The 22,136-nt window shown below is 42.2% G+C and overlaps 1 protein-coding gene across 1 annotated transcript; it reads right to left on the bottom strand.

The window, feature by feature from the left end:
* Nucleotides 1-10,639: 10,639 nt before the first annotated feature.
* Nucleotides 10,640-11,485, bottom strand: LOC116134515. The gene has a single exon (XM_031420208.1). It carries the CDS (start codon nucleotides 11,483-11,485, stop codon nucleotides 10,640-10,642), a length of 846 nt encoding a protein of 281 aa, XP_031276068.1.
* Nucleotides 11,486-22,136: the final 10,651 nt, after the last annotated feature.

The raw sequence follows: 22,136 nt of genomic DNA, 5'->3' as shown, positions 1-22,136 counted from the left end.
GTATATAATCTCTCTCTCTCGGGTACTCGGGTATAGCCCTCATCTGCATGCACTCTCACGGGCTACACCACTTCTCTATCTGATACTCATGCCGCTCTCTCAATGCGGCGTACATGCGGGAATACTCTACCCATTACTCACGGGTTCCCTATCGCACAACCTACTCTATTCTCTTTCTCTTAACTCTTAAGGTAGCTTATACTCACATTCTCTACTATATCTCAAGCTACATCTTACTGCTTAAGTGCATAAACAATTGTGTAAAGCTAACTCATGCTCACTAATGCACTAATGAAATGCCAAATACATGATTTCCTCAAAACCATCATTCTGCACAGGTCACACTAAAAAGACCATAACTTTCGTTATACACCTCTGATTGCTACGGTTCTGGTCTCATTTCAAATCTTAGAAACAGGGCTACCACTTCTGTGTTTTGATCTCAGCCAGTTCAGTCTGTAAGATGCCCAAAAATCACTTAGAAAGTCACGGCAGTGACAGGGCAGATTTCACTTAGGCATTTCATCAAACAACTCATGTGCACATAAACACTCTACTAAAATTACTATTATACTTCATTCTCTAGCCATCCAAATTGGGAAAAACTTCCTCAAATATTCATAATCCCTGTCAAGGAAAGCACTTCCAAAAAGCTTCACACAACATCTCTCAAACTTCATCTCAAATTCCATTCTCAATACACATTAAAATACTTCTCATACATGGAATCTATCCAACAACTACAAACTAGCTACTCATCTCAAATCAATTTCTCATCAAGCATACTACATACTGATACATGCATACATCTCTACTCAAAAAGCTTGTTTAAAACTCAAGTTGGTTGGATTTACTTACCTTGTGCAAAGATGACTTCTTTAGCACTTTTCCTTCATTTTGTGGTCTTGTCTCCTCTCTACAACCCAAAACAACCACAAGGACAGCAACAACCAAATAAGACTTCACTACAATTATAAGAAAATTCACATCTAAAGCATGAATCCTTACCTTAGGATGCTTTAGATGAAATCTCTACTCAAAACCCCTCTTAAATCCCTTAGAAATCTTGGAAGATTGGATGGAGAAATTGAGAGAAAATGGGCAAATGGAAGAGGCGGTGGAATGAAGAAATAAAGGGTTTCTCTACACTTAACCCTTTTTAGTTCATATTATGAGCATCATTTCCCATTTTGCCCTTGCCCTTCCTTGGAAATTCCATCTATATCCTTTGATTCTTTACAAATACACCCCCATCCAAACACAATCTCTACTAAATTTCCTTTCATTTTACTCCCCACTTTTCCTACTAATTAGGGGTAGAATGGTCATTGTGTCCCAAAAGAAGAATTCTCTAGAAAACTCAAGAAACTTTGTATTAGGCTCGTCGCCGCGGCGAAGCATTTTTCGTCGCCTCGGCGAAATAGGGCAGAACCTACCCGTGGTGCAACTCCTCCTCCTCGCCGCGGCGAAGCTCCTTCTTCGCCCCGGCGAAGATTGGATTTCCAACTTCACCAAAACTCAACCAATTTCAAGGCAACAAATCAACCAACTCAACATACAAACTCAATTAAAGTTGAAACAATAAACTTTTAACTAATACAGCAAATCTTAAATACGTACCTCAAGTGGGATATTACAGCCTCTGGGCTCATGTAGTCGTTCGGTACATCTGTCCGACTAGCAAGGTGAGTTGTGGTGTTAGACGGGGTATTCACTCGTCATGCCGGGTCGAACGAGTTAAGAAGTTTACTAAAAAGCTTCACTCGGTCGGGATGCTGGGACAATCGAGTGGGTGAGGCACCTCAACTACAGGTTGTCCACTCGTTCGCTACGGAAGGATGAATGGGCAAGGCTTCTAGCCTTGTTCTGAAGAGGGCTCGACCCGGGCTGTTCCAAGCTAATTGACCGGTCGACCAGGCCTTCCGAGTTGGCTGAACATGGGACACTTGGAAGGCCTCCTGAAATGAAAGGCTGAGTCGGTCGGGAGGATCGAGCGACCAAGTGGATGTGAAATGTGGATCTAGACCAGGGATTGGCTACTCGTCCATCACGAATGAGCGATGCATCTTGGCTTGGTTGTTTGGAAAAAGAGCATGGGTTGGGTCGTTTGAAGCCGACCGGCCGGTCTGGAGGACCTGTTGGGGTGCAAAGATTAGACGTGCGTTGGGCTCATTTCGGGATGCACAAGCTGAGTCAGCTGGGAGAGATGGGCGGCCGAGCCACAGCTTTCGTACAGGGCTACAGTTTCCTAGGTGATCTGGATCGCTGCCACGTGTATGGTGGCGATCGATCCGTCGTTTTGAGAGCGGGAAAACGAAGAGACCCCTAACAACCGGCCAATCACAAACTGCCACGTGTTCGTATTTTCTTTACAAAACTAAGGAACAGACTGTTCATCTTCCATTTGCGTTTGTTTTGTGTTTTCGTCCCAAAAATTTTTTTCTTTCCTTTTTCTTCCTTTTTGTCCCAGTTTCTTGAGCGATGGTGGTCTCTTTCTGCAATCTTCCAAGGTAAACATTTTTTCTCTTTAGGCCGATTTTCTGCTTTGTTTTTGGTTGTTTGTTGAAACTTTGGAAGGTAGAATGAAGTTTTTTGAACTTTTGAGTGGGTTTTAACTGGACTTCCAAGTGTTTTGGTATTAGGATTTGGAGAATAGACATAGATTTGGATTTTCTGGTGGATACCCGGGGAGAATCCGACAGTTTTGAGTATTTTCTGGGTTTTTGGACGGGATCGGGAAGACGAAGTCGTGTTTGGTATTGTTTGGTTCGGTGGGTCTGTCTTACCGAGTGGTGAGGGAGTAGAGTGGATTGAATAGTTGGTCGGTCATTTAGACCGAGTGGGTGCATCAGTGAGCAAGGGCGAGTAGGCTTAGTGCTGAATCTGAAGGTGAGTCGATCACTTGGGCTGAGCGAAGAAAGGCTTGAATCGAGGTCTGGATCAGTCAGTTGGAGGGGTCGATCAAGGATTAGGAGTGATCCTGTTGCCAGGTAGGTCGATTAGTGCTGAGGGATGGGTGATAGCCGGGTGTTCTGGTTAGTAGCTTAGGGTGAACGGTCACTTAATGTTTTAAGACTCGAAGGACGAGGTTCAGTCGATCGGTTAGGTAGGGCAAGTGACTATCTGATAGTTTTTGGATCTGTCAGTAGGGAGGGTTGACCGAGGTTTAGGAGACTGGTTTTCAAGTGAGTCAAACGGTGCTGAAGGGCAATCGATAGTTGGGTTGGTACTTAAGGCGAGTGGTTTTTTGACAGTTGAGAATTCCAAATCTAGGATTGAGTCAGTTGGTAGGGACGGACGATCGAGTCGATATGTTAGACACTGAATCAGCAAGTTCGAGTCAAATTGTGGTGGATGCTGGGGATGAGTATAAGCGTGCACCCACCATAGTGATGATGCTTGAAGAGGGCATCCCGATTGGGGTGCCGACTGGAGTTAGTGTAGCAGCCCTAGGTACGAGTACTCCCGGCCCGAGTGGTTCGGGTGGGCATGGGGGAAGTGGGAAAGACTCCGAAAGAGTTGGTAGTCCATCCTCCTCCGGTAGTGGCTCTAGGGAAGAGCCGAGCCAACAGGGTAGCGGGATTTTGACTAAAGATTATCCGCCCGTGCTGAAAGATAGTGATGTGTAGCGCATCCGGACCTTGTATCACATTTCAAGTTCGGTTGATATCCGGATGCCGCAGTCGTACGAGCGGGTTGACTGGAAGGCAAAGGGCTAGATCAGTGTTTATGAGAAGTGGTTTCATGATGGTTTGAGGCTACCCGTCCCTCGCCTCATGTGGGAGGTATTGAACCACTTCATGATTGCCCCGTCTCAGCTTATGCCGAATGCTTGGAGATTGCTAATGACTTTGGAAGACCTCTGTGTTCGGAACCAAGTGAGGTTCGGGCTGCACGAGCTGCTGTATTCGTACTTCTTGAAGGATAACGATAAAGAGAAGGATCGGTATCTATTGAACTTGAGGCATGATCGGTCTCACTTGGTGACTGACCTACGGTCCAGTGATAGGAACTGGAAGGACTGATACTTCTACCTGAGGGGGCAGGTTGTTTTTGGAGAGAAAGGTTAGGGCGAGATCCCGATCGGTTGGTGAGGACTTAGCTGTTTCTTTCGTACTTTTGATTACTAAATCTTGATTGTGTTTTTCGTTTGCAGAGCTTGAGTTCAATCGTGCTGAGCAGAGTGGGGACGGCTTGGACGTAGCGACCCAGTGAGTGTTAGCCATCCCATTAGAGCAGAGGGATTGGCGAGTAGTGCTAACAGAGTCCAACCTGAGGACCAGCATTCTTTGGGCCGGAGTAGAGGCGATACAGAGAGGTACTCCCTTCCCCTCGCTAAAGCAGACTTGGGATGTGCTTCTGAGTCGATACTGCAACCATATCATTTTTGGTGAGTCCGGGCTGAACCCACTAATAGTTAGAGAATTTGCATTTGCAAAATCTCTGATGAAGAAGTTGACCGTCCCGAACGCAAGTGAATCTATCGCCCGGCACTGAGAGAAGAGGAGGAGGGAGTCTTTAGCCAGGGAGGACAGGAGGGCAGAGGATGTGTTAGCGACGCTGCTGAGTTAGCAGCCGTCGAGTCAGTAGCCTGCAGTTGGAGCCAGATCGTCCTAGACCGCGGTTATGGATGAGGAAGTCGGGACGATTACCATCATGATTCCAGCTAATGCGTCGACTTACTCTGATGTGACTACCATGAGCAAGCTAGTCGACTTATTTTTGTTCCTGGCGGACGAGGCGCGTCTTAACCAGATGGGTGCAGTCGCTGTGACTGATTGGGGGGTAGCCCACGCCGTTCAGGTATGACAGTAGTATTTGATGATTCTGTTCCTGAATATCGTTCTGATGGCAATGTTTTGTTGTGCAGGTACTTACTAGCAATCTTCATCTGAGGAAGTCTGTCGTGGCGCAAGAGAAACGGATACAGGATGTATCCAAGGCCAACACTAGCCTGCGCCAGAAGGAGGCGGCGACCTAGAAGGCCGAGCAAGAGTTTCAGCAGCGTCTGAGGGATACCAAGCGTGAGTTGGAACAGTTGAGGCGTCAGTTGGCAGAGAATACCGCAGAGATTGAGTCTCTAAGGGAGCAGTGTATTTCTATTGCTGACGACGCTATCATCAAGGCCCGCGGTGAACTCATGCTTGAGTTCAAGGAAGGGAAGACTTCTCACTGGGATCCGGACGAAGACATCCAGCTCATGCAAGAGTTGCTGGAAGAGGGAGCCGGTCATCCGGGTTTGCAGGACGAGGAACAGATGCTTGACCTTGCTAGTCAGCCGAGGCCATCGGATGTTGGGGATGCGAGCGACCGAGCCGCTAGGATGGGTGCTGGCGGTGCAAACATTATGATTGAGTTAGAGATGGAGGAGGCGACTCGTACTGAAGACAGTTAGTCTAGTTTTTTCCTTGTATTTTGGGGCCTACGATGCCCATTTTTATTGGCGTGTGCCGTTCTTTTGTATTTTGAACTGAGCCGTTTGAGGCTATCTATATTGTATTCAGTTGTTCTAACTTTTGTGCTTTCTTCATGGATGAATGAGTTGTTCCTTGTTTCTTCACTTGTAGATGCACCAAGTTGTGTTTGTTGTTTTAGTGTGGCCTAGCGGCTAAGGCATGTAAGCCTTGTGTTAGGCTGGTTTGGTGCTTTGCGTATTGCCAGTGTAAGAACCATTCATTTGGTCTGGCCAACTGAGTATGAAGTTTCTTGGATTGGGTGAAGTCAATCTGGAGGTGCGAGTTCTTGGGTCGGTCGGGTCCGACTCGAAGGTGCGAGTTGTAGGTTAGGCTGAGCTAATTTGATGGTGTCTCTTCGTGGATCAGGCAAGGTCGATCCGAAGGTGTGATAACGTGGATCGAGCAGGGTCGATCTGAGGGGGTGATTCCGTGGACTGAGTAGGGTCAATCCGAAGGTGTAATTCCGTGGATCGAGCAGGGTCGATCTGAATGTGTGATTCCGTGGATTGAGCAAGGTTGACCCGAAGGTGTTCTCGTGAACTGAATGGGGTCGGTTCGAAGGTGTTGAGCCGAGTTGGGTCGATTCGAAGGTGTATTCGTGAATCGAATGGGGTCGATTCGAAGGTGTTTTCGTGACCCGAGCTTGGTCGATTCGAAGGTGCAAAATCGTGGATTCGACAGGGTCGATTTAAAGGTGTAAACAACAATCGATCGACCGGAGTTGATTCGGAGATGCAATTTCGTGGATTGGCATGACCAACCTAAAGGTGTTAAAAATAATTGATCGACCGGAGTCGATTCGAAGGTGCAATTTCGTGGACTGGGCATGGCCGATCTGAAGGTGTTTAACAATAATTGATCGACCGTCGTCGATTTAGAGATGAAAGATTTCTGAATAATACTTCATTAATATTTGGCCATGAGGCCGACTGTCTTAGAGGAGGTGGATATGCCCACTCATCCCTTTTAAAATAAAAAAAGAAAACAGAAAAAAGATAAGTTCGCCTAGAAGTAGTAGCGTTTGAGGTGAACGACATTCCAACTATTACTGATGTCTTTACCCTCGGGTGTCTGAAGTTTGTAAGCACCCTTCCCTGCTTCTTTGGTTATCTTGTAGGGGCCTTCCCAGGTGGGGCCGAGTTTGCCCGAGTTGATCTCCTTGGTGTTTTGAAAGACTTTGCGAAGGACCCAGTCGCCTATCTTGAAAGTTCAGATCCTCATGTTGCGGTTGTAATGTCGGGCAGCCTTTTACTGATAGATTGTGTTATGGATGCTCGCCCGCTTGCGTAGCTCGTTAATGGTGTTCAGATTCTGGCAAAGGTTCTGCTCGTTTGATTCCTCGTTCGTCCATTGGAGCCTGGCGGACGGGACTGATACTTCGGCTGGGATGACTGCTTCAGAACCGTAAGTAAGGGAGAATGGGGTCTCGCCCGTTGACGAGCGAGTCATGGTTTGGTATGACTAGAGGACTCCGAGTAGCTCATCTGCCCATGCACCCTTGGCTTTCTGTAACCACTTCTTTAGTGTCTGAATGATAGTCTTTTTTGACGACTCGGCCTAGTCGTTAGACTGGGGGTTGCGGGGAGTTGAGAAGCTCAACTTTATCTTCCACATATTGCAGAAATCCCTGAAGCCTAAGCTGATGAACTGGGATCCATTCTCGGTGACGATCTCCTTTGGTATCCCTAATCTGCAGATGACATTCTTCCAGATGACATTCTTCCAGATGAAGGCTTTTACCTCTCGGTCTCTGACTTGTACGAAGGCTTCGGCTTCGATCCACTTCGTAAAGTAGTTTGTCACAGCTAACATGAAGACTCGCTGTCCAAGAGCAATAGGTAGTTTTCCCACGATGTCCATTCCCCACTTCATAAAGGGCCAGGGTGTGAGGATGGAATGTAGTCGCTCTGGTGGGAGGTGTGAGACATGAGCGAACCTCTAACAACTATCTCACTTCTTCACATAAGCAGCCAAATCGACGCGCATAGTTGGCCAGTAATATCTAGCAGTGATCACTCGTTGCGCAAGGTTGCGTCCCCCAGCATGGTTTCCACATTTGCCTTCATGTAACTCAGCAAAGACACGTTGGGCCTCCTTTGGGCTTGTGCACTTGAAGTAGGGGCCCGAGAACGATTTTCGAAGGAGTTGGCCCTCATGTATGGTGAATCTGGCTGCTCTTGTTTTTAGCCGTCGTGCCTCGTTCTTGTCCGTAGGGAGTTCGTCATGCTCCAAGTATTTCACTATCGGAGTCATCCAGCATTCGGCTAGTTCAACTCCCATTGCTTCCTCAAGCAGCTTGTTTGGTTGTCCGTTCCAGTTGGTTGGCCAGTGCATGAATAGTAGAGGGATGGACGAGGGGGAAGAGCATTTGAGGGCTGAGCCAAGATTGGCAAGAGCATCAGTGTGGGAGTTCTCCGCTTTGGGGACTTGGACGATGGAAAACTCATCTAATTGTGCCTGCAGCGCCTTGACCATGCTCAAGTAGGATGTCATCTTCGAGTCGTGTGCTTGATACGTGCCCTGTAGTTAATTGACCACGAGTTGGGAGTCAGACTTCACTTCTAGTCTCTTTGCTCCAATTTCTTTGGCTAAGGAAAGTCCAGCTATGAGGGCCTCATATTTGGCTTCGTTGTTCGTGCACTTGAACCCACATTGTATTGCCCGCTAGATGATGTCTCCTTCTGGTGCGACCAGTACCATTCCTAGTCCGCTTCCATTCACGTTACTCGAGCCGTCCACTAAGAGGGTCCACTTGGATGGTGATCCGCCGTTCATGCATAATAACTCACTTTCTGCTTGGGTGGTGGTGGTATTCGGGTGAAGTCAGCAATGAAGTCGGCCAATGCTTGGGATTTGACGGCGGTGCGAGGCTAGTATGATATGTCAAACTCACTGAGCTCTACTGTCCACTACAGGAGTCGGCCAAATAGTTTCGGTTTGTGCAGTATCTTCTTGAGTGGGAAGGAGGTGAGTACAACGATTGAGTGACACTGAAAGTACGGCCTAAGCTTTCTGGATGCATGGATGAGGGTGAGGGCTAACTTCTCCAGCTAACTGTATCGCGTTTCCGCGTCAAGGAGCAACTTACTTACATAGTAGACCAGCAACTGTTTTGTTTCTTCTTTTTGAACTAGTACTGCTGAGATATCTGTCTCTGAGACCGCTAGGTAAGAGTAGAGCTTCTCCCTGTCCACAGGTTTGGATAGGAGCGGAGGGGAGGTAAGATACCTTTTCAGCTGTTGCAAGGCTTCTTCGTAGGAGGCAGTCTACTCGAACTTTTTGGACTTCTTGAGGGCATGGAAGAAGAGATGGCACTTGTCTGCTGTCTGCTGACCTGGACATGAAGCGGCTCAAGGCGGCCACATGTCCTGTGAGGCGCTGGACGTCTTTCACTCAAGTTGGAGACGGTATACCAAGGATTGCTCTGATTTGGTCGGAGTTGGCTTCTATCCCTCGCTGAGTCACTATGTAGCCCAAGAACTTTCCTGACGAGACCCTGAATGAGCATTTGGCTGGATTTAGCTTCGTGTTATACTTCCTGAGGACGACAAATACCTGGCTGAGGTGGTGGAGGTGTTGTTCGGCCATCAGTGACTTGACGAGCATGTCGTCGATATATACTTCCATGGTGTCTCCTAGGTATTCGGCGAACATTTTGTTGACTAGCCACTGGTAGGTGACTCCAGCGTTCTTCAGGCCGAATGGCATCACCTTATAGCAATAGGTTCCCCTTTCCGTGATGAAGGTTGTCTTCTCTTGGTCGTCCAGGTGCATCAAGATCTGGTTTTACCCTGAGAAAGCGTCCATGAAACTAAGGAGCTCGTGACCTGCGGTTGCATCGACCATCATATCGATATGTGGGAGCGGGAAGGAATCTTTGGGACAGGCTTTGTTCAAATCCGTGAAGTCGATACACACTCTCCATTTCCCATTCTTTTTCTTTACAACCACGACATTCACTAGCCATTCGGGGTAGTGGACTTCTTTGATCATACCATTGCTCAAGAGCTTCTCGACCTCTTCGTTGACAATTCGGTTATGCTCTGGTGCGAATTTCCTTCTCTTCTGTTTCACTGGTGGGTGATCTGGGTCTACCTTGAGTTGGTGGACCATTGCTTCCGAACTGATTTCGATCATGTCGGTGTGCGACCAGGTGAAACAGTATTGGTTCTATTTAAGGAATTCTATCAGCTTCTCTTTGGTCTCGGGCTTGAGGCGGGACCCTATATGTGTCTTTCTATCGAGATCATCCGGATGTATCTGTACTTCATCCAACTCTTCCATAGATGGTTGATTCAGCTCGGTCGGTGGGGTTGGATAAATCTGTAATTGCTACGAAGAATTATCCTTGCCTTTGAAGGCATTCTTGTAGCAATCCCTAGAAGTTTTGGGGTCACCCTTGATCTCTCGTACCCCCTACTTGGTTGGAAATCTGATCTTCTGGTGGAAGGTAGATGGGACTACCTGCATGTCGTGGATCCAAGGTCGGCCCAAGATGATATCGTATGGCGAGGGGCAGTCGATTACCAGAAAAATAGTCTATTTGTTCACTCCTCCAGCGTAGATAGGGAGGATGATGTCCCCGATAGTGTACTTCTGCTCAGAGCTGAAGCCAACTAGCAGCGTCGGCCGCATGTTGATGTTTGCCTCTTCCAGTCCCATAGCCTTCACTGTTTCAAGAAATAAGATGTTTGCCGAAGAGCCTCAATCTACGAATACTCTTTTCACTAGGATGTTGGCGACCTGCAAGGAGATGACTAGGGCATCGTGATGAGGAGCGGCCAGGGTGATTGGCTCGTCATCTTCAAATTGAATTACCTGATGAGTGTGTGATCATGAGGCCGGATGGATGGACTAGACTGGACTTCATGGTGGTGGTTGGCTCTGGCATATCGCTTGGCTGATGAGTAACTTACCCCACTGATCTCTGACCCCCCGGAGATGAGCGAACATAAACCTTTTGGTGTAGGTTCTCGCGGAGGTGGTGATGGTTCTTTTGAACTCTTTTGGCTAATGGTGTTCTTCCCCTTATCAGTTAGCAGATCTCGGAGGTGTCCCCTCTTTAGAAGTGCAATGACCTCTAGTCGCAAAGCGATGCAGTCTGCGGTGTTGTGCCCATGATCGCCGTGGAACTCACACCATTTGGTCTTGTCTCTCCTTGCCTCGGGATTGAGCTTGCCCGGTCACTTAACGGTGGATCCCATTCCTTTCATAATTGCGAACACCTGGGTTGGCTCGACATTGAGGCTGTACTCCGGTATTTTGTACCGGTTCGATCCGAACTGTCTGCTCTCGGTTCTCGTTGGCTGACGATCATACGATTTCTTGACTCTGCTTGAATTACGTGTTGGGGGTTGGTAGCGGTGCTCCGTTGGCCTGTGCTCTGGTTTCCTGTCATTCCGCCTTGAATCGTATCTGGAGTGAATCGTTCGGTTTATCTCATCCTCCTCCCATCTTATTTGGATCACTGCCAGGGCCAGGGCATCTTCCATTGTTGTGCATCCCAGCTTTGTAAGTTCTTTGTATAGCTCTCCGTTTGGGAGGAGGCCCTTCCTGAAGGCATCTACGGCTGTCTCAAGGTTGCATGCAGGGATGGAGATCTTCTCTTTGTTAAACCTGTTGACATACTCTCTCAATGGCTTGCCCCTTTTCTGGTATACTTTGTATAGGTCGGCTGATAGCTTCTCGAGTTTCTTGCTGCTGGCGAACTGTTCCACAAACGTGTCGGTGAGTTGAGCAAATGAATCGATGGATCCGTTTGGGAGGTTCGTGTACCATTGGAGTGCTGGGCCGGGTAAGCTCGAACCGAAACTTTTGCACATGCAGGCTTTCCTAAGCAGTCGGGGTATTGAGACGGTGAACATCCGCTGCTTGTACGAGGCTATGTGATTGTTCAGATCGGTTGTGCCGTCGTACATTTTCATGTTGGGGATAGTGAACTTCTGAGGCATGTCGGCTAGGGCGATCTTGTCCACGAAGGGTGAATCCGCGTAACAATGGGGCCTGCTCTTCTTGATTGGGACCGGCATTCCTGGAATGCGTCACATCACTGCTTCCACATCGGCCAATCTCTTGGCTAGTACCTGTTCCATAAGAGAAGGGGACGCCACTAGGTCATCTCGCATGATCGGGTCAGCCTTTGTATTTAACTTTGGCACATTCCGTTGGGTCATCCCTCTTGGGGTAGTCTGACGAGTTCCTTCGTGTGTTCCCTGATAGCATAGATCTTCGGTCATTCCTTCCGGTTGGATGACTCCCATGGTAACTGTTTTGGTGTTTCGCCCTACATGGATGGTCAGGGGAGTCCTCTGATAGTCATTCGGTTGGTCAGGATGGATGGGCTCGGGTGCTGTTGGTTTAGTTTGGCCGTTCATCCCGCGAGGATGAGCCGAGCCGAGTGGAGTATGTGTTGGGATGGTTAGATTGAGCTGGTCTTGTGGATGAGGGCTTTCTGCCATTGGATCGTCTTGATCTTGATGTTGGGATGAATCGACTGAATGATGTTCTACAGGCATATCTTTATCTCCATGAATTAGGACAGAATCGTTGACCGCAGACGGGTTTAAGGGACGCGGCCTTTTGCTAGAGGCTGAGAGTCGGGGCTCCGGCGTAAGAAGAGGTTGCATGGACGGAACAGGGGTATGGAACCGATTGGGGGGTGCTTGGCCGGGCAGGAACTCTAGGTCATAGAATTGACTCACTTTCTCCTTGAGAGATTGGTTTTCTGACCTGATGGACGTGTTTTCTGTTCGGATCGCATTGTTCTTAGCTTCCAATGCAGCCACCTTGTCCAAGTTCTGTTGCATGAGAGCAGTTAGAGCTTCCAGTTTGGCCTCGAGGCCAGGATTAGAGTTATCGAAGTTGTCAGCCATGGAAAGTTCCTCTACGCAGCAGGGTTCGTCGAGCCGAATGATTGCTAGAGGCCCCATGGTGGGCGCCAAACTGTAGACGTAAAAATCTACCTGTACGGAAGGGGGGTCTGATCCCGTGAGGTTGAGGCCACTAACGATCCGTTGTACCTGCACACGTAGAAAAACAAACGCGTGAAGCGAACGAGAAACACCAGGGTGGTGTTTGCCGTAGGCACTCCGTCGCTCAAGTTAGCAAGGCTGAAAGAGGCTAGTATAGTGAGGGCTAGAGAGTAAAGAGGTTACCGGAAGTCTAGTCGGAGACTGTGACTACGATAGTGATGTAAAGCTCTCAAGTAGGAGCTTCGGATGTGAAGGTGTAATGTAGTGTGTCCTTTGTGAGAGGGCTGACCTCTGTTTATATAGTGACTGTCTGGTCTCCCAATCCTGGTGGGAGTATGAGTCCTAATGTGACTCTGATGCGAACCCTAGAAGAATTAGGGCCGTGGTATGCTGTCTTAACAGTGTCCGGATAAGAAGGTGATTCTGATCAAGAAAGTAACTTTGAATAGGGAAGTGTTCTGAACAGGAAAATGACTTCGATTAGGAGACTGATCAGGAACTGGAATGTGATCAGTGGGCTGGGGGCTCGGAACTTGCCTATAGGCCCATGAAGTGAACTGGAACTGAAAGGTCCGTGCCCATATGGTTTGGGTCGGCTGTATCTCGTATCAAATGGGACTAATTTGGCTTGGGCCTCTTTAGGACTGGGCCTGGTCTCTTCTTCACTAGTGGTCCTGTTTTCCTATTTGGGCCAAAGACGATTTTTGGCCCTAACAATGATCATCTCAAAATAAATCCACTTTAACAGCAGATAACTAAACAATAAAATCAATAAACCAGAAGTATAAAATCAATAAAAGTTATAAACGTTGCTGCTGAAGGAATGAATAGAAGTAGGTTTTTCTAATTGGCACCAATAGTTGATAATTTTGATCTTATATATCTTATGAGCGTAAACACGATCTGAGGTTGAATTAATTTTGCATAGACTAATTCGTTCTGCCTGTAAGTTGATCAGTACTATTTTATTTTATGTTCTTGACAAATTTTAACTTAGATGAATGATCCAATTGTATACTTAATTTATTAATGATTCACTAATTATATAATAGATATCTTTTACCTTATCAATCTTTCTTTAATCCAACCATATATGCATGTGATTGTACCAACCATATACTTTATTAGTCTTTCTTTAATTAAGTCATATTTAAGATTTGATTTAAGTGAACAAATTGTATTAAGAAATCATTTAAATTAGCCTATATAACATATGCTCGTTTGTCCTTTAAGCCATAAGATAGGTTTTCGTCTTTAAACACTTTCTTCGTGAGTCTTGAATTTTATATTGATTGTCATCCTATTTGTCCTTTTGGTAAAGGTGAAAGAAGTGAATATAGATGGATCTTTCAATAAGTTTGGGTAGCAGTAATCGGTCTAAAAACAAACCACAAATTTGGAAAGAAAAAAGTGGGATGCAATCCAACTTTGGAGTAAAAATCACTGAGACGATGCGAGTTGATGCCAATAAAGAAATTCCGGAATGCAAAATGAATGCTTATGAATCTGGGACAACGCAAGGTAAATAAATGACACACATCATATTAGGTGATATGCAGATCTTTCAATAACTAATATCATATAATAATAAATACATAGATACATAGTACTTCTACCTCATACTTATTCTCATGTGTACATAATATATTGAAATTAACAGTGAACGGAAAAAGTAGAAAAGGCATTCATGTTCAACCATCCAAAAACTCATTTAGCAAAAAGGGAGACCAAAACACTCAAGCAGGCCAAGCTGGTACCAGTGAAAAAAATGAAAATTTGCAAAGTCACAAAAGCGATGAATCAGTGATGAAAGGGAAAGGTACGTTAAAAACTATATAGATAGTACTTTTACCTCAATTTTTTTCTCATGTGTACATATTTTGGAATTAATAGTGAACAGAAAGAGTAAAGAAGGCAATCATGTTCAATCATCCACTAACTCAGTTAGCAGAAAGGGAACCGAAACCACTCAAATGAAGCAAGCTGATTCTAAAGAAAACACCGAAATTTTGGAAAGTGAAAAGAGAAGAGGTAAGTTAAATATTATATATATTTGGGTTTTTCAGCTTGGGTTCCCATTATCAAGTAGACATGTTTTGGGTAAAGCATGCATGTGTGGAGCTCAAAAACTGCTTAGTTCGACTTGGGATTTGATATACATAATACTTCTACCTCATATTTTCTCTCATGTGTACGTAATTTGGTTCTGATAGTGAATAGAAAGAGTAAAAAGGGAGATCATGTTCGACCATCCAAAAATTTAGTTAGCAAAAAGGAAGACGAAACGACTCAAACGAAGCAAGCTAGTCCTCATGGAAAAAGCAAAATCTGGGAAAATCAAAAAAGTGCTGAATCAACACGGAAAGGAAAAGGTTAGTTCAAAACTATGTAGGAATTACTTCTACTTCATACTTTTTATCATGTGTACATATATAATTTGGAATTTACAGTGAATAGAAGGAGAAAAAAAGGCAACCATTTTCAACCATCCAATAACTCAGTTTGCATAAAGGAAGACGAAACCACTCAAACAAAGCAAAAAAAAGGAAATGAATTAGTATTGAAAGGCGATCATGCTCATCCATCCAATAACCCAGTTAATCAAAAAGGAGGTGAAACCACACAAATAAAGCAAACCGATCGTGATGATCAAATAACCGAAATTTTGGAAAGTCACAAGAGTGCTGAATTAGTATTGAAAGGGAAAGGTAAGTAGATAGTACTTCTACATCATATTTTTTCCCATGTGTACATAATTTGAAATTAATGGTAAACGAAAGTGTACAGGAGCTGATAATGTTCAACCATCCAATAACTCGATTAACAAAAAGGGAGACGAAGCCACACAAACGAAGCAAGTTGATCTTACTGAAAAAACTGAAAATTTGGAAGGTCAAATTGATCTTACTGAAAAAACTGAAAATTTGAAAAGTGAAAAGAGTGATCAATCAGTATTGAAAGGGAAAGGTATGTGACTCGGATAAAAATTGAAATTTCATGCATTTCATAATAGATTTTACAATCCTTAACATACATTTTCACATCTACATTATTTGAAATTGGCAGTTGATAATGCTCGGTTCAAGCCACTAATCAAGGCTGTACAGAAGCGTAATTGGATACTTTTACAAGATTTGGTAAACAGGACTCCTTGGGTCTTAACTGAAACTGTTTCAGAATTTGGGGACACCATTTTTCACATAATTAATGTATCAGCTGCACCCACTTGGCTTATAAAGAAACTTGCATTCAAGATCAGTTCAGAAGGACTTCAAAATTTGAGAGGAGAGTTTGGCCGATCCGTCATATTCCATGCTGCTATTTATGGCAATAGAAATGCTGCAAAAGCTTATGTCCTTAGGCACATTGAATTTCCAAACATAAGGAACGAAGAGGGTTATCTTCCAATTCATGAAGCAGCAAGGTATGATCACAAGGGAATAATTCAATACCTTCTGTCAAAAACAAAAGTACGTTTGGATGACGATAAAGGTGTTCAACTTAGTAAAGATCTCATCAGTTCTAGTCATTATGGTAAGTGCAAAAATAATTTTCTTGTTTGCGATATGGTTAGATAACGTTAAATTATCACATTAGAACTTTTTATTATTACTTTAGCAAATATTGATAATACAAGGAATCAAAGAATTTAATTATGATGATTACCTGATATAGATTTTTATTTTAGTCAATTTAATTTGTGATTAATAGTTAGCAACATGAAATCAAAGAATATATCGTGACCATATATGCAGGTATGGATGAGTTACAATGTAGAAGTGTCATAAAATAAAGGGAGAAAATCAAAACGAAGACACTTGTTTATAAAAAAAATTAAAAAAGGACAAAAGTTTATTAAAAGACAAAAAATATAGGTATAGGTGAGTTACAATGTAGATGTGTCATAAAATAAAGGGAGAAAACCAAAATGAAGATACATGTTTATAAAAACAATTAAAAAAGGACACAAGTTTATTGAAGGACAAAAATATGATATTTAACAGTACAATACTATTTGATTTAACTTTATAAAGGGTATATATGTAAATATATTTTATTATACAATGTAAAAGTCAAAAGAGACATTAAAAAAAATTTAATAACCATTCACATATATAAACTCAAACACGCCCCCGGCCCCCCGGCCCCCCCCCAAAAAAAAAAAAAAAAAATTTAAATTTAAAAATTAATCAAGAGATAAAATAGACAAACCTAAGTCTAACATTTTATATTTGGCTTTCTATGTTCTTAGGTTAAAAGAATAATTTTTTTTTTAGACTTTGACAATCATCTACAAATATGAAAAGTTGAGATGCACACAAACTGATTTGAACACTCTGTTTTTTAAAAAATGAAAAAGAAATGTCATTGATTTAGGCTTATTGTGTAACAAACATGTTAAATTCCATATTAAAAGAAGTTCAATAATTTTTACATAAACTAATGTTTGATCTATGTATTACATCACAAAACTAGTGGAATAATTAAATATAAAATCTCAAACTCTATATAGAAGAAATTATATTATTTATGTAATGTCTTACCAAAAAAAAAAAAAAAATAATAATAATAAAATAAAAATAAAAATAGGGAAAGTTATTGGACATGCTAGAATAGACCATAATTACCAAAATAAAGTAAAATTAATTGATTTAGACCCTGCAGTTTGTTTACAAAAATTAGTATCATAATTTCCAAAATAGTTTTTAATTTTTAATTTTGGACTTTAATCGATTAAAATTGGTTGAATAGTTATTTTGTATATTTTGAAACCGTATCATAATAGTCAATATTGTAAAAGATAATTAATGAAGGTATAGTTGACTTCTCCATACTTACTCACCATTTTGTTAAATTAAACCGTCTTAAACAAATAAGTGTCTTTTTTTTTTTTTTTTTTTTTTGGTCTGTTTTAAAACTTATGTCCCTTTTAAACATATATTCCCATTTTTATTTTCTTTGTAAAATAAATCAAACTTCTTAAGGTAAATTTCGATCAGGAGAAGATCCAAATTCATGTGGATTCAATTTTACCTTATAATCAAGTCAACTCGTACGTATGATTTAGCATGCATTGAAGCATATCCTTCCACACCAAACCTTGTACACCAAAAGCATATCCCTCGAGCACTCAAAGGCTGCTGACAGGCCTCGTTAATTTACCATTCTTCAAATCTGGAATTTGTATTCTTCTACACCAAACCAGGTTGATCATGTATATTGTCTTCACTATCTTTTATTAGTTTTCTTTCATGTGTTCAACTCAGTGGTCGAGTGGATAGGATTTTTCATTCTAGTGTGACGATATCTACATTACGGTTTTCATTCTTACAACAAAACAATTGCCCCGCTAATTAATTTGTATTCATCTCTACTCCATTTACAGGTATAGCGTTAGATTTATGGAAGGGATATCCAAAGTTAGCTCTTGAAAACAATTCAGACAGAAAAAGTATATTAAAAATATTGGCTGGTAAGCCTCTGGCTTTTAAAAGTGCGAGTTGGAGTCGCCTTGGGTTTTGGAGACGCTTGATCTATGATTGTTAGTAACAACATTCTTCCTCTCATGCCTTATAGACTCAGATACACTCTAACAAACCCATCTCTTATATTCACATGCTCTTATTGTTGTTGCCTGTCTCTGCAGGGATTCCTCTGCAAGAGGAATATGTTCCTCACAATGAAAGTAACAATGGGGACATAGAAAACGCCGTTAAATGTCCAAACGAGTTTGGAGAATCCAAACATTTTGGACCTATTCATCGAATAACCTATGCTTCATTTGGTTTGTAAACCTCCTATCTATCTATCTATAAAATATATGCTAAATAAGTTGTCTTTCTGAAATTGATTGTCCTACAAAGCAAAACAATTTATAATACTACTTATTTGTTATAACACAGGTGCTTTGTGCCAAATGATCTGGCATGTCCTCATGCTGCTAGGTAATTGGCATTGAACAATTTTCTTAATTAAAATGGACTATCTTGAAGGCATTCTTTATCTTGTTTCATTGACTTATTGAGTTGTTCAATTGCAGTCCCGGACATCAAAAACATTCGCGATACAAAGTTGACACATATAAAAACCCTCAAAATTGTTAGAATCTTGTGTCATGGTGGTGAAGTGACGTGGAATCGTAAAGAGGCCTTTGAAACTTTTTTGTCGCCATTTCTTGAAGTTGCAAAACTTGGGATTTGCGAAATTGTCAATGAAATTTTTGATGCTTATTTTTATGCTTATACCTACCGCTACAAAGATAATGGTCACGGTCTACTTCATATGGTAATTTTACATCGCCAAGAAAAGATTTTTAAAATTGTTAAAGAAAGGAATGTGTATCTATCAAGCTGGAAAGCAGTCAACAAAGGTGGAAAAACTGACAACATGTTGCATTTGGCTGGACGGTTGGCAACTTCAAGTCAAGTCTCTGGTGCAGCATTACAAATGCAGAGAGAATTACAGTGGTTCAAGGTGAAAAGTTTCAGAGATGAAGAGAAAATTCTAGAAGAGAAACATGCAGAAAAACAGAGCAAGAAAAGTGTGAGTTCTGCAGAAAGCATTTGTTATTTTTACTTTCTAACTAACTGAATACAAAAGAAGAAAAGCTGTCTTTTTTATATATACAGCCACCAGGAAACGCAGCGTTTTTTATAATATCACTAAAACGCTGCGTATTACGCTTATGCCTTACAAATATTGAAAAACCCCAGACTACTCAAAATCGAGAGCCTACATTCTTCTTCTTCTTTTATCAACATCTTCCCTTAAACTAGACACCTTATTGATTCTCCATTCTCTTCAATATCACCCCTTAAACTGAACACCTTTTGGTTCTCAATTCTCTTCAATATCACCCCTTAAACTGAACACTCTTTTGATTCTCCATCCTTCTCAATATCATCCCGTAAGCTAAGCTTCTGTTGTTGACTTCCAGAATTATGTTGAGAGTGTTGATTTTGCTCAATGATAGAGTGTGAATCATTTAGAGATGAAACAACATTTAGCTTGTGTCTAAGTAATTCAAACCGTGATCCAGAGAGAGGCTTTGTAAGAACATCAGCAATCTGATACTCAGATGCAACATACTATACACACAACTTCCTTTCAGCTACTAATTCTTGTACGTAATGAACGTCTATCTCGATGTGTTTAGTTCTAGCATGGAAAACAGGGTTTGAAGATAGAGCACCTGCACTCATATTATCACACCATAGTACAAGAGTTCTATTTATTTGTAAACCAAGTTCTTTGAAGAGATTCTGAACCCATACCAATTCTGTAGCAGCCTGAGTCAAAGCTCTATACTCTGCTTCTGTGGAGGACAAGGCCACTACTCTTTGCTTCCTAGAACACCATTGCACCAGATTACCTCCTAGAAAAATTCCATAACCAGAAGTTGATCTTCGGTCACCTATGTCACTCACCTAGTCAGCATCTGCATATCCTTCTAATAGAAAATTTTGATTTCTTCGAAAGATCAAACCATGCTTACTTGTGCCTTTGATATACTTCAGAACCCTTTTGCATGCTGTCCAGTGAGCAATGGTAGGATATTGTCAGAACTGACTTAATCTATTTACGGCAAAAGATAAGTCAGGTCTTGAATGAGTAAGGTACTGGAGACCCCCTACAATGCTCCTGTATAATGTTGGTTGATCAAACAAGATACTATCTTCTTTACTTAACTTGGTACCTAAGGCCATCGGAGTTTGACATGGTTTACAATCAGCCATTCCGGCTTTCACTAACAAATCATGAGCATATTTTGACTGAGTAAGAAACAGTCCGGATTGATCTCTTTGTACCTCAAAGCCAAGAAAATAATTCAAGGCACCAAGAGTTTTTAATGCAAACTTTTGATTTAAATCTTCCACAATCTGATTGATTAGTGACGAATCTGTTCCCGTAATTAGTATATCATCTACATATACTAAAAGATAGATGATTTGGGAACTTGTTTCAAATAAAACAAGCTTGAATCTGATATGGAGCTGACAAAACCCCAATCAAGCAAAGAGTGCTTCAGTTTATCAAACCATGCCCTGGGGGCTTGTTTTAAACCATACAAAGCTTTGTTAAGCTTACAAACATGATGAGGAAGCTTGGAGTCAGTAAAACCTTCTGGCTACTTCATGAAAACTGATTCTGTCAAGTCACCATTGAGAAAGACATTATTAATGTCAATCTGCTGAATATCCCATTGATTATGCACTGCAAGAGACAAAATAATCCTTATTGTAGCAGGCTTGATAACCGGTGAAAAAGTGTCAAAGTGGTCAAGTCCAGGAGTTTGTTGGAACCCTTTAGCTACTAGTCTGGCTTTGTATTTTTGTAGGGTTCCATCAGGCTTCAACTTTGTCTTAAACACCCATTTACACCCTACTATATTCATATCTGGTGTATAAGGTACTAGAGACCATGTTTCATTCTTCATCAAGGCTTTAAACTCATCTTCCATTGCCAACTTCCATTCGGGTGTGATCAATGCTTCAGCAGCAGTTGTTGGTTCATTAAGAATACTTTGAGTGGCTATGAAAGCTTGTCCTACAGAGGTTAAGTTTGAACTTTTTGATCTTGTAATCATAGGATGTTGATTCAAGATTGGTTGAGACCAAGAGATAGGTAAGACTACCTCCAACTGAATACCAGGACAATCATTGGAGTTTTGAACCTCTTGAACCTTGTTATATGCAGAACCTGTCTTCTGAGCTCTATGCTGATCATTAACAGAATTATCCAGGCCCTCATGAGTAGTTGAAGCTGGAGCATTAACAAGTTCATCTGGGGCTGGAGTATTTGTATGTGTCCTCACTGTATTGGTGGTAAAATCTGCATCAGCAATTTCATCAAGATTCTTAGTAGCAGAGTCTGTTATCTGAACTCGATGCTGCCCCTGTTTGGAGTGTAATTCATCAGCTGTTAACACATTATCAGAGTCACATGCTGACATGAAAGTATCACCAGAAATATAGCTATCTTTTTCTAAGTTGGGAATACTGCAGTGAGCAAGACTCCAAGATGTATCAGTACAAGCATTTTCTAAACCTTTTAAGGCTGAATTTGTAGTATCAGTGTCTTTGAACAGGAAGCATTTAAAACCTTCTTTGAAAGGAAACACAGTCTCATTAAACTTAGCTTGTCTAACAATGTAAATTTTTCCTGAGGAGGATAAACATTTGTAACCTTTGTGAGCATTGTTAAATCCTATGAAGACACACTTTTCAGTGTGATAGGAGAATTTATGCTTCTGATATAGACGGATGAAAGGATAACAACAACATCCAAAGACCTTTAACTCAGTGTACAAAGGTTCTTGATTGAGTAGTTTCTGGAATAGGGACATATGTGCAAGAGGAGCTGACGACAGCCTGTTAATCAAGTAGGTTGCTGCTGTAAAAGCTTGCCACCAAAAACTAAGAGGCATACCTGCATGTGCTAACAAGGTTAAGCCAAATTCTGTGATGGTTCTATGCCTCCTTTCTATTCTCCCATTTTGTTGGTGTAGATAGGGGCAAGGATGTCTAAAGGCTGTACCATGTGTTTGTAAATACTGAGTAAAGGGCCTAAATTCACCTCCCCAATCAGTTTGTAAGCCTTTTAGTTTAGCACCTAGTTGTTTCTCAGCAAAAACATGGAACTGAGTAAAAATTTTAAGAGCTTTAAATTTAACTTTGAGAGGATAGATCCACATATACCGACTATAATC

Source organism: Pistacia vera, unplaced genomic scaffold, assembly GCF_008641045.1.
Source record: "Pistacia vera cultivar Batoury unplaced genomic scaffold, PisVer_v2 Contig289, whole genome shotgun sequence".
NCBI lineage: Eukaryota > Viridiplantae > Streptophyta > Magnoliopsida > Sapindales > Anacardiaceae > Pistacia > Pistacia vera.
The sequence above is the reverse complement of the archived record's forward strand: the minus strand, read 5'-3'. Positions and strand labels throughout refer to the sequence as shown.